The 13,502-nt window shown below is 43.6% G+C and overlaps 2 protein-coding genes across 2 annotated transcripts in view; one reads left to right on the top strand and one right to left on the bottom strand.

Annotated features, from left to right (window-relative positions):
- Window positions 1–115: 115 nt before the first annotated feature.
- Window positions 116–1,845, bottom strand: LOC120032063 (small nuclear ribonucleoprotein F). The gene is made up of 4 exons (XM_038978007.1): window positions 1,740–1,845; window positions 1,312–1,437; window positions 863–927; window positions 116–371 (listed from the first exon to the last, which is right to left on the bottom strand). The coding sequence occupies exons 1-4, from the start codon at window positions 1,740–1,742 to the stop codon at window positions 305–307; spliced, it is 261 nt and encodes an 86-aa protein (XP_038833935.1). The 5' UTR covers window positions 1,743–1,845; the 3' UTR covers window positions 116–304.
- Window positions 1,846–6,178: 4,333 nt separating this feature from the next.
- The window catches only part of LOC120032133 (netrin-4-like), a 28,075-nt gene continuing 20,751 nt past the window's right edge, over window positions 6,179–13,502 (top strand). The window contains exons 1-2 of the mRNA XM_038978087.1: window positions 6,179–6,616; window positions 7,338–7,879. Coding sequence (XP_038834015.1) covers window positions 6,559–6,616; window positions 7,338–7,879 — 600 coding nt within the window. The 5' untranslated portion in view covers window positions 6,179–6,558. The remainder of the gene's footprint in view (window positions 6,617–7,337; window positions 7,880–13,502) is intronic.

Here is a 13,502-nt window from a genome sequence, read left to right as displayed (position 1 = left end):
TTCTGTTCAATGTGTAGTGTTTGTTAATAAGGTTGAGACACCACATCAATCACCTCCCTCACAAACCTGTAATAATACCACCAGACAGCAGGTTTAGGAATGGGTACAATAACCATCATTTTTTAAATTTATTCTACAGAGATAATACATATTGGATCATAAACAGTAAAAAAAAATATCTTGAAAGTTTTACACATATAAAGCTAACTTTCTTACCAAGAGTCCATTTTCCACATAGTGAAAATGAAAAAACAAAGATTCAAACACTCATCCAGATCTTCAGTTGCAAGTCTCATCCTCGCCATCATTCTTTCATTTCTCCGTCCTCCTCTTCTTCCTCCACTCCTCTAATATATAAAACATTATTGCACCTGTGGGTAGAGAATACGCACTTTAGATCAAAGAGAATTACACTGAAAACAGCCACTATCAAACATCTGCATCAGTCACACCAGAAGTATGCTGGATACAAAAGAGAGAATACATTTCTACTGGTATTCATTAAAGGGTTGACTTGCAGTTCAACCAATATTTCAGAATATAGAGTTACATTCTATTGCAGAAAACATCTGATTTCAACAAATACTTCCTTTCTTGAACTGGGTATTATTTACTACAAACCAAACAAGCCAAAGTGGGACTTTGAGGGACCTACCTGAACTTGTCCAATATGAAACTTGTTTTTGTTGCATAACGCTTTCTGTTGAAACAGTCTACACTAATGAATACACCCCAGATCACTGCTCTAAGAGAAGTAGGTATTTCATGAATGCAGTCGTTGCCGATCTTGATCACCTCAGGAGTAAAGGACAAGACGCAGAAGGCAACTTTTTAGAGAATCCAGAAGAGGGCTCTTATTTACCTAACAAGTACTTCTCCAAGGTGACCAGCCAACGCTCCATCTACATACTCTTCTGTGTTCGCCAACTGTCGAAACCAATGACAAAAACATGACAAATTTACATCAGCATTTATTAGCACCAGCAACACACACTGTCCAGGTTAGGTGCAAAATACAAGTCTTGTACCTGCGGCATACGTGCACAAAAATGAATAACTTGTGGGAGACTTATTTTGATATGAGATAAGTAGATAGGAAGTCGTTTGGAAAGTCTGTTTAATAATACAATGCTATGTCTCAAATTCCCAGTCATCCTGCCCACCGGCACTGTAAGCTGAAATGGAATTGTTTTTAACTTTAGGCTTCCCACGGACTGTTTTTGTGCAACCAAATTCAATTGAAAGCAACGCTAGCGTATGTAAATACACCCACGTTGCTAAAAGCACCCGTGTCCAGGTGTGCTCCCTCACCTGCATGTTCATGTAGCTGTCCACAGACACTAGGTAGCCCTTGTACTCCATCCCCCACTTCAGCTTCACCATCACCGGCTTGCCTGTCAGGCCGTTCAAGAAGGGTTTGGGGTTCAGAGGTAAACTCTACAGACACACAGCAACAGGAAGAAGGTGGGATTAATTGTTATGGGTAATAATTTAATGGAACAAAATAGAACGTTCAGACCCATGTGTAGGGAGGAACAGACGTCTATCATCATGCAATGAAACGCATATTAGATTTCAATCTGCAACATGACTTTATTTGCTGCTCTTCACTGTAACTGCAATGAATGAATGGGGTAACATTAGCTTGCTGGAAAAAGGCAACCAACTTAACTGCTAATCCGTTTCTCTTTTCAACAGATCCTGGCAATTTTATAATAACCAACCATATCAACACTCACCATTGCTGTGCGAAAGGTGGTGCTTTTATATCTTAGTACTTTACTATCTTTTCGACACAAAAACGTCCAGACTTGTACGCATTGCCGCCGAAACCAGGAAGCTGGAGCCTTTCAACTTTGACCCAAAACAAAGGTTAATCGATTGAGAAAAAGAGCTTGAATTATTTATGTCCGCCACCTAGTGTACCGAGGGGCAAAAATTAAGAGACATGATTTAAATGTTCATTGCTCATTGCGGCAGATATTTTAAACGAAAATGTTATAGATAAATAAAGGACAGTAAACTGTTATATTTATCCATGTCCATCTTCAAATGGTTGCATTTTATTCAAAAGACTGCCCATGTGTAGTTAACTGAACACCTATGGGGCAATGGCGCTCTCTGGCGGTTATAGTGGTTATCGTGTTGAGTATTGCACCACGGTCCACTCCCCCAAAATCTTTGGGCCATGATGTGACTTATTTGCTATCAATGGATGTAATCTACCTAGATAAAGCTTTACTAATTTCTATGTAACGCAGCAAATAAACAAATTGATGTTTTCAAGCCAAAACCCAGTCTTCGGCCATGCCCCAGGAGGAGTGACCATCAATGGAAACCACTGGTGTCCAAGGTCATTGTGATTGAATTAAAACATTTGAAACCAGATTTTAAATCTGTATTTCATTTCAAATAAAATGTTTCTTTATTTTCAATAAATGAATACATTTTGTCTGGAATTGCATGAAGAATTTATGGCATAGAGGTAAACTGTCATATCTGGGTCTATCTGGCAGCTCTCTATATGCACTGCCGGTCTGGAGAATGCTCTCATTCATTTTTCTGTCTTGAAGCGTTCGACTGTTACTAAACCATTTGGCAAGTTTGAACTTGAGATCATGAATAATACTTCCAACAGCAAGGGATGGTTTCAGTGGAAATTCCTCTGAAATTACACTAAACCCTCTTTGTTGCTGAAATGCTGATGCCCTTACATCAATGTTAATATGTTTGTGTGAGCATGTTCAGATATGTGTGTGTGTGTGTGTGTGTGTGTGTGTGTGTGTGTGTGTGTGTGTGTGTGTGTGTGTGTGTGTGTGTGTGTGTGTGTGTGTGTGTGTGTGTGTGTGTGTGTGTGTTTGTGTGTGTCTGGTTGTATGGACAAACATACACCTAGGTATGTACCATGTGAAAACTCTTATACTGTTAAAGGATAGTTAAACTATCACTAATCATGAGCTGCTGCATGACCTAGGATAACACTGACATGTCCCATTGTCTATTGTGTAATAGATATGCAGGGAGGAAGACTCATGGGGAAGCTCTCAGCAAAACAGAGAATGAGAGATATTAGACAGTATGCAGGTCTGCTCTGGTGTGCTCCATGGAGAGTAGCCATGCTGGGCTCATTGAGGTGAAGCGGAAAGCAGCAGAGAAGAGGCGGGTTGAGGGCCTATCAAAGAATTAGAGCAGGAGATCACTGAGCTAAAGGAGGAAAGGGAGGGGGCATTGAGGGTCAGAGCCCCACATCATTCCTGAATACCAATGCAGCTCCATGACTTTACTGTACTACTGTATAATGCTCATCGCCAGCACTGACCACACGAGGGCAGCATGTACACAGAAACTGTTTGTTATTGATTTAGTTCAAATTTCACAATATTTGGAAGCGTGTAGCCTACTGCAGAGAGAGAATATGCTACAATCAAACCCCATATCCTCAGCAGTGCTGTCACCAACTACACTTTCATATAGGCCTAACGACAAGATGAGAAGTTATATTATTATTGAGATTGGGCCTATAATATTAGGCCTACATAAGATTTATTGCTGTCATTATTAAAGGGATATTTTGGCAATGCCCTTTATCGACTTCCCCTGAGTCAGATGAACTCGTGGATACCATTTCTATGTATCTGCGTGCAGTTTGAAGGAAGTTGATAACTAGCGCTAGCAGAGCTTGCTAACTAGCATTAGCGCAATGACTGGAAGTCTATGGGTATCTGCATGCTAGCAGATACCTATAGACTTCCAGTCATTGCGCTAACGCAAGTTAGCAATGGCTCGCGAAACTACCTCTTACGTTCTTCATAATGGACACAGAGACCTAAAAATGGTATCCACGAGTTCGTCTGACTCTGGGGAACTATTTGCCAAAATTCCAAAGTATCCCTTTAAGAGTCCTCTGGAAACGGAAGCAGGACTTTGGTAGGCTATTAAAAATGTATCTAGGAATTTAAAGGCCAACCCCTGGTATAATCTTCTCTGCATAGGGCAGGGTAGTTCATTAATATATTGGTACTGCGTAATATGGATCAGTTAATAAATCTCAATTGGCTTGCATTCCACTCCAATTAGCTGGGATTTTGTCGGGATAGGCCATCAGTAGCCTATTGTCAACATAGCCCATGCAGAAGTGTATTTAGCCAAGTGACCAAACTCTTTTGTTGTTGAATTTTACCCCCTTTTCTCCCCAATTTCAATCTTGTCTCATTGCTGCAACTCCCCAACAGGCTTGGGAGGCAAAGGTCCAGTCATGCGTCCTCCGAAACATGACCCGCCAAACCTCGCTTCTTAACACACACCCGCTTAACCAGGAAGCCAGTCGCACCAATGTGTCGGAGGAAACACAGTTCAACTGATGACCAAAGTCAGCCTGCAGGCCCCCAGCCCGCCACAAGGAGTCGCTAGAGCACGATGAGCCAAGTAAAGCCTGCCCGGCCAAACCCTCCTCTAACCCGGACGACGCTGGGCCAATTGTGCGCCGCCCTATGGGACTCCCGATCACGACCGGTTGTGATACAGCCTGGGATCGAACCCAGGTCTGTAGTGACGCCTCTAGCACTGCGATGCAGTGCCTTAGACCATTGTGTCACTCAGGAGGCCCTCAAACTCCACAATTTTAAAGTAAGTGCCCAGTGAAAATCTCAATTTTAAAAGTTCATATTAATCGCTTTGACTCGTCCTACACTCGTATTTGTGGCCAAAGCATAAATTGGAGAAAAAACACTTCAAACCCCCAACCTCAAATTTGTATTTTAAACAGATGTTTCAAAAATGCTTGCTATTTCCTCATATAACATGATGTCATCTCCCTGAGGAGGATGAGCTGGCCAATCCTCGTTCTTGGGGAGGATGAGTTGGCCAATCAATGGTCTACTTGCGTGAATATTTATAATGCCCACACCATTCTGTTTTTTCGGTATGCCCACACCATTCCAACACAGAAACGCTGCTTTTTAGCATAATAAATAAAACATCTTGGAAGGAAAACTATTTCACTCATATTGTAAGTTATTATAGGTCATATTTCATTGAAATCTGGAAACACTGGGCAGTTACTTTAGTTTAAAGTGAGTCACTAGCTAGGTTTCCATCCAATTGGTAACATATTTTCTTGTGAATATTCAAAAATATGCATAAATAAAATATGCGCATTTGATGTGTTTTCATCAAATTGACTTGTGCTAAATCTGTGTGTGATGACATAGTGCACATACAAATAACTGTTGCGTTTAAATTCACGTGTACAGATTAACATTTTTAAAGTTAAATGGGTTTCCATTGTATTTTCAATTCAACTGATGTCACAAAACGTGTTATATAGCGAATGTGCCCACTCTGGTATTGGCACGTGCGCTCTAGCCATCAGCTCGCAGATACAGTTGTGGGTACAGTCTACATGATGAGAGTATTATGGCCAAAAGAGGGGGATTATTTTAATTTGTAAAACGGCAGCCAAGCATGGATTCATCAAATCACCAGAATAAGATCCTCGATATTTATTGGAAAGTAGCATCAAGCTCACCACCTTGCACTTTCACCACCCTGTGAAGTTCATCGTCACTTATTTCATCTGTAGCTTAATAAACTGTATGTTTTCCCGAGTCGTAGAAGGATGACCACATAAACATGTCATCCCGTGACTCCAAGTTTACTTCGATATGATGGTTATATCAATATTTGGGCAAAAACGCGTTTCCACCTTTATTTCTTGACCTACACAAAAATATCCAACCTTATATTTACCGACAAAATTAGCTGTTTCCATCAGGTCTGTTGTCATTTTTTTATCTGGCATATAGGCCTACTTTATTCGCATAAAAAGGTTGGTTGGAAACGTGGTTAGAGTCTCCTTTCTAAAAGGGGGCAATTATTACCCACAATTTGAATCCTGTTCAGCTCACTAGCCTCAATAATTCTGGAGCCTGGGCTTTGTTATTCTGTGTTCCTTTGTTTTGTTTAAACGAAGTGTCAATAAACTTTACCGCATTTATTTTTTTATCCGGATGAGTGTCTGTGGATTGGAGAGGTTTGGATGACCACGGCGTGCCAGCTCTGACCTGACACTAACTGGCTCCTGACTACCAGGAATGTTCCTTTAAAGAGAAAAATGCAAAGAGACGGGGCGGAGCCGCAAGCCCGCTGTCACTCTCTCAGTATTCCATAGTAGATTCACAGTATATCTTCAGGCTATTAGCAAGCAAATTAACTGTAAGGTAGAAGGTCCCGAAGAATACGAGAGAACGCAAATCAGTCCTCGGCTTTTGCAGAAGTAAATGCGGAATAATGGAATACTTTTCCCTGGGTGTCTGAACCGGCTGTGTTGTCAAACTGGGGTCTTTGTTCTTCTTTGATCATATATGATTGTTATTGAAAGGGAAAGTAAAGCCTACACTGGCTTTGAACCTTGGCTTTACATTCGGAGGATGAAATCTTGCATCTATTTGCCACTTGAATAACACCAACGAGGTGTCGCGTTGCCTATTCACAAGGCTGCTCTCGAGTTCTCTCATAGGCTAACCTCTTCTTGGGAACACTTACTCTTGGGTCGGAACTATGATGTGGACTTTGTTTGCTGTTTTTACCTGCACTGGACTATCTGGTATTCTTGCAGGTTTGTATTTTTTCTTTAAAAGATCCCTGCTTCTAGTCGAATTCGATTCATAGGCAGTGTATTCATTGTGTGCAACAATGTAGCGTTCCCGCTGTCTCGGAACAATACGTGTGACAAGTGCAGCAACGGTGACAAAAGTATTTCCTCACGCTCCGCTCTGTTGACCGCCTCGGGTCAACATTCTATTTGTGTGGAGGTGAAACTCGTTTCTCATGATATCATTGAGATTTTCTCTATAATGTAGAATGTTTTCAAACGAAACACAAATATACCGATATGTTTTTATAACTATGTAATAACCTCAAAAGACCCATAACAATGAAGGCTACTGTGAGCTACCATCCATTGTTGACTGCCAAACATTTTTGGGGAATACCTGCCCACATTATGAACAGGATTGTTGTGTTATATAAAAACATGAATCCCCCGTTGTGAACAGAACAGCCCCTGTGTGCATGTTGGCAGTGGAGAGGGCTCTTAAAGATGGCAGTGTACCCCAGAAGGTGTTCTTACATCCCACACCCAATGCATCTGGAACGTGCCTGGAGTGCACATCCTCCTCCCATAGCTGCCCAAAACTTGATCTGTGTCAAAGTCCACACTGAAGCATTCAAGTCAAGATTTTAAATTCAAGTTTAGATTACGTACACACAGACACACACACACCCTCACCATCCTCCTCGTCTGTCTCCTATAACCTGTCCTATCTCTCTTCCTATAGATTTGGGTCGTGTAGGGGGGGTAGCCGCTCGCTGTGAGAGCCAGGCGTGTAACCCCCGAATGGGCAATCTGGCGCTAGGCCGCAGGGTCCTGACCCAGACCGTGTGTGGCTACAAGGGCACCGAGCCCTACTGCTCCTACTCTGACCCCTCCTCCTCCACAGCGCCCTGCCCCCCGGCCAGGTGTGGGAAGTGCAACGCGGCCCTCCCCCTGCAGGCTCACCTGGCTGCAGCCATGGCCGACTCCTCCTTCCGCCACCCCAACACCTGGTGGCAGTCATCCGGGGAAGTGGAGTCTGAGACTCTGCAGCTGGATCTGGAGGCAGAATTCATCTTCACCCACCTGATCATGGTGTTCCGCTCGCCCCGCCCTACTGCCATGACCCTGGAGCGCTCGCAGGACTTCGGGCAGACCTGGAAGATATTGCAGTACTACGCCAGGAACTGTAGCGCCACCGTTGGACTGGAGGAGGGAAAGGCAGTGCTGGACGGGGCCCCCTGCACCTCGAAATACTCTGGAGCTTACCCCTGTACCAAGGGAGAGGTGAGGAGGGTGTGTGTGTGTGTGTGTGTGTGTGTGTGTGTGTGTGTGTGTGTGTGTGTGTGTGTGTGTGTGTGTGTGTGTGTGTGTGTGTGTGTGTGTGTGTGTGTGTGTGTGTGTGTGTGTGTGTGTGTGTGTGTGTGTGTGTGTGTGTGTGTGTACAGAGACAGACAGGCAGGACTGTCTGAGACAGAACCAGGTGTTTGTCCAGACAGCAGCTCAGACTCACACCTCTAGCCGTCCAGGATGTGTCCTGTCATGGCACCTTACTTATGGACGGATGAACAGCTGGAAGGAAGGAGGCATGATAGATGTTGGCTACTGTACTACACACAGGAGTGTCCACTCCACTTCCCCCCATTCATAAAGCTAACCTGCATATTCCCCTGTGTGTCTGAATCATGGGTCTCTAATCTAAATACAGGTACTAATCAAAACCGTGATGGGTTGAGTCAGGTGTGTTAGTGCTGTTCTGGAACTCCCGTCTGCACACCCTAACCTCTCTACAGCTCTCTACGGCCTGGGTAGTCCATAGTACCCAAGCCAGCAGCAGCACTACAGAGGATAGTGTTATTACTAGGGAAGGATGGTTATCAGGTGGGAGTGGGGATTATGTGGCACAAAAGGGTTCCTGGCAGCTCCTTGATGTCTAACTGAAACTGTGTGTGAGGGGTTTCACTCCTACCAAGGCAGAGCTAACAGTACACAGTGCAGGGAGATCATGTAGTGCAGGGTTCCCCAACTGGCAGCCCACGGGCCGAATTTGGTGGTTTTATTTGCACCAAGTTTTCTGAGAATAAAAAAAACATTTATATATATATATATATATATTTTTGGACATAAAAGACTGTAAAAACACCAGGAAATCAGCTCCAAGTCATTTTCATTTAGGAAATCTATTCCCAAGTATTCCCATGCATAATAGAGACACGTGATGGTAAACAAATATAAGCAAGGTTTGAAATGATTATGTTTTAGTCAAACATTATATCTGTTTGGGCTTCTAGCAGTTCATTAAAAGTCTACAAATGATTTCCAATTATGATCCTGCCCCCCGACCATCCACTGAATAAAAAAATGGGCCCACGGCTGAATCTAGTTGATGATCCCTGATGTAGTGCATGTTGACTCTGTAATGAATCTAGTTGATGATCCCTGATGTAGTGCATGTTGACTCTGTAATGAATCTAGTTGATGATCCCTGATGTAGTGCATGTTGACTCTGTAATGAATCTAGTTGATGATCCCTGATGTAGTGCATGTTGACTCTGTAATGAATCTAGTTGATGATCCCTGATGTAGTGCATGTTGACTCTGTAATGACTCTAGTTGATGATCCCTGATGTAGTGCATGTTGACTCTGTAATGACTCTAGTTGATGATTCCTGATGTAGTGCATGTTGACTCTGTAATGACTCTAGTTGATGATTCCTGATGTAGTGCATGTTGACTCTGTAATGACTCTAGTTGATGATCCCTGATGTAGTGCATGTTGACTCTGTAATGACTCTAGTTGATGATCCCTGATGTAGTGCATGTTGACTTTGTAATGACTCTAGTTGATGATCCCTGATGTAGTGCATGTTGACTCTGTAATGACTCTAGTTGATGATCCCTGATGTAGTGCATGTTGACTCTGTAATGAATCTAGTTGATGATTCCTGATGTAGTGCATGTTGACTCTGTAATGACTCTAGTTGATGATCCCTGATGTAGTGCATGTTGACTCTGTAATGAATCTAGTTGATGATCCCTGATGTAGTGCATGTTGACTCTGTAATGACTCTAGTTGATGATCCCTGATGTAGTGCATGTTGACTCTGTAATGACTCTAGTTGATGATTCCTGATGTAGTGCATGTTGACTCTGTAATGACTCTAGTTGATGATTCCTGATGTAGTGCATGTTGACTCTGTAATGACTCTAGTTGATGATCCCTGATGTAGTGCATGTTGACTCTGTAATGAATCTAGTTGATGATCCCTGATGTAGTGCATGTTGACTCTGTAATGAATCTAGTTGATGATCCCTGATGTAGTGCATGTTGACTCTGTAATGACTCTAGTTGATGATTCCTGATGTAGTGCATGTTGACTCTGTAATGACTCTAGTTGATGATCCCTGATGTAGTGCATGTTGACTCTGTAATGAATCTAGTTGATGATTCCTGATGTAGTGCATGTTGACTCTGTAATGAATCTAGTTGATGATCCCTGATGTAGTGCATGTTGACTCTGTAATGACTCTAGTTGATGATTCCTGATGTAGTGCATGTTGACTCTGTAATGACTCTAGTTGATGATCCCTGATGTAGTGCATGTTGACTCTGTAATGACTCTAGTTGATGATCCCTGATGTAGTGCATGTTGACTCTGTAATGAATCTAGTTGATGATTCCTGATGTAGTGCATGTTGACTCTGTAATGACTCTAGTTGATGATTCCTGATGTAGTGCATGTTGACTCTGTAATGACTCTAGTTGATGATCCCTGATGTAGTGCATGTTGACTCTGTAATGACTCTAGTTGATGATTCCTGATGTAGTGCATGTTGACTCTGTAATGACTCTAGTTGATGATTCCTGATGTAGTGCATGTTGACTCTGTAATGACTCTAGTTGATGATTCCTGATGTAGTGCATGTTGACTCTGTAATGAATCTAGTTGATGATCCCTGATGTAGTGCATGTTGACTCTGTAATGACTCTAGTTGATGATTCCTGATGTAGTGCATGTTGACTCTGTAATGAATCTAGTTGATGATCCCTGATGTAGTGCATGTTGACTCTGTAATGAATCTAGTTGATGATCCCTGATGTAGTGCATGTTGACTCTGTAATGACTCTAGTTGATGATTCCTGATGTAGTGCATGTTGACTCTGTAATGACTCTAGTTGATGATCCCTGATCTAGTGCATGTTGACTCTGTAATGGTACTGCTCCACAGGCTTTTCCCTGGTAGGATTGCCTACATGTAATCCTGTCATCTTTTATGATCCGCTGTATCGTACATCCAAAAGCAGTCTTCCCCTGTGAGTGGTGTGTGTGTGTGTGTCCATGCAAGTGTGAGCATGTGAAAGTGTGTATGTGTTTATTTGAGGGACCCAGCTACTATAAGATACTTGAGTCATGTTGTGATGTGCGTGCAATGCATGTATGTGTGTGAATGCTTGTGTGTTTTTGTGTGTGTGAGGGAAGCAGCGAGACACTGTGATAGTAGCATGACCTTTACCCTCTAACCCCTGTCTGTTGACCCTGAGGTCAGGGGAGGAGTCCAGACTCCAGAGTCCTTTCAGCTCCTCATCACACCCAGCACTAAACCATCCTCCACTCTCTCTATCACTATGGCTACTCTATTTATCTTGTGATGTTCATCAGCTCAACTGTCTGTGGCCTGTCTGATGGGATGACAGCAAGGCATGTACAGAACGGTGTGTGTACTTTACCATGGGAGCTGAGAGTTGTGCTCCGTGTGTTTATGTCCATACAGAGGGCAAGGTGCACACGCAAATATGCCTACCCTGTCAGGCTTTCACCTACTAGCTCAATTTGTCAAGTGCATGTCTGTGTGACTGTGTGTTTGTGTCTGTGTGACTGTGTGTTTGTGTCTGTGTGACTGTGTGACTGTGTGTTTGTGTCTGTGTGACTGTGTGTTTGTGTCTGTGTGACTGTGTGTTTGTGTCTGTGTGACTGTGTGTTTGTGTCTGTGTGTCTGTGTGACTGTGTGTTTGTGTCTGTGTGACTGTGTGTTTGTGTCTGTGTGTCTGTGTGACTGTGTGTTTGTGTCTGTGTGACTGTGTGTTTGTGTCTGTGTGACTGTGTGACTGTGTGTTTGTGTCTGTGTGACTGTGTGTTTGTGTCTGTGTGACTGTGTGTTTACATATTGAATGTTTGAGCTTAACTGGTGCGACAGTTATGTGTCGAGTAGGTGACTGTGTGTATGTGTCTGTGTGTATATACACGCGTGTGTGTGTTTAGTCAGTGTTAAGTGTTTTGGCTCCTGCAATCAGATAAGTGGTTAGCTGTGATGGATAGCAAGAAGGAGGGAGGAGGAGGTGTGTCTTAGCTTGGAGCGATATAGTGAGGGAGCAGGTATTCTCAGCTTCCCCCCTCCTTTATCTGATGAACATTAAAAAGCATGTCATCTCTTGTGCTGAGAGCTGAACATGTTCGTCTGAATGGGGGAAAACCTGGGAGGCTTGTGAGTTCAGGTACTAACTGAAGAGGTCTAGTTAGTCTCTCTGTTGGAGAGCTCAGGGCTCCTTGTGTTATTTATGAGGTCAGCTGGGCTGGAAGAATGTGTGTTAGTTGTTATAGAGACTGTGATCTTCTTAGGGAGGGAGCCGTCCAACCAGAGCCCCACACACACCTCTCTCTCTCTGTCTGTCTGTCAGGGAGGAAGTGCCCTTTGCCCTGATGGAAGTTGGTCCTGCAGGCGAGACGGCCCATCCCCCTCCTCTCGCGATCTCTCTCTCTCTCTCTCTCTCTCTTGCTCTCTCCCTCTATCAATGCCCATTGTTCCTGTTTACCAGAATACAGTCCACAGCGCTTTGATGGAATTAGGGCTGTTAAAGCCAGACTTACACTGTTTTTCAGACTGTAACAGGAAGAAAAGATTATGAGCGTAGAAAAGCCACATGCTCACCTGGTTTCTGTGGTTTCTGTGGGACTGCTCTCTCTGTTTCTATAGTTTGACAGAGAGAGCATACCCAGACAATGACTTGACATTTCGTATGCACAAAAAAACTTTAATGAGATTCTTAATTTGTATGTTTGTATGTGTGTTAGAGTTTGCATTCGTTGTGTGGGTTGCATGAAGTCTGTGCCCACTGCCTGCAGCTGGAGCATCCAGAAGGCCTCTTGTGGAATTTTTGCAGGGTTTGGGAATGTTGATTGGGTAAGTGTGTGTGTAGTTGGGAATGTTCATTGGATGTTGTGTGTGGAGTTTGGGATTATCCATTGGGGATGTGTTTGTGTGTGGGGTGTGTGTGTGTGTGTGACAGTGTTGCTGCGGTGTCGCCGGGCTATCGCAGAGCCTTTGTCCAGGGCTAAGTTATGTGGAGCAGCATCACTCGCCCGCTCTTTTGTCTCGTCCTCCTCTCCCGCGGACTGGCGCCCCTTGCCCTATTTGTTGTGTTCCCTTAATTGCGAACACAATGCCGTGACTCTGTGACCTATTCCAACAACAGGGAACTTAATAGTGCTCCTCCCATCACACCCCAGGCCAGCCATACAGCCAATGGGGACACAGCATGGGCTCGACTCACACAGTCAACCCCCAAAAAAACTCACACACACACACCCCTCACCCAATGATATCTATGTCAGGGATACTTCTCAGTATACATCAATGATGTCACTCTTGCTGCTGGTGATTCTTTGATCCACCTCTACGCAGACGACACCATTCTGTATACCTCTGGCCCTTCTTTGTAAACTGTGTTAACTAACCTCCAGATGAGCTTCAATGCCATACAACTCTCCTTCCGTGGCCTCCAACTGCTCTTAAATGCTAGTAAAAGTAAATGCATGCTCTTCAACCGATCGCTGCCCGCACCTGCCCGCCCGTCCAGCATCACTACTCTGGACGATTCTGACTTAGAATATGTGGACAACTACAAATACCT

The sequence above is a fragment of the Salvelinus namaycush genome, chromosome 38 (genome assembly GCF_016432855.1).
Source record: "Salvelinus namaycush isolate Seneca chromosome 38, SaNama_1.0, whole genome shotgun sequence".
In the NCBI taxonomy this organism is placed as follows: Eukaryota; Metazoa; Chordata; class Actinopteri; order Salmoniformes; family Salmonidae; genus Salvelinus; species Salvelinus namaycush.
The sequence above is the reverse complement of the archived record's forward strand: the minus strand, read 5'-3'. Positions and strand labels throughout refer to the sequence as shown.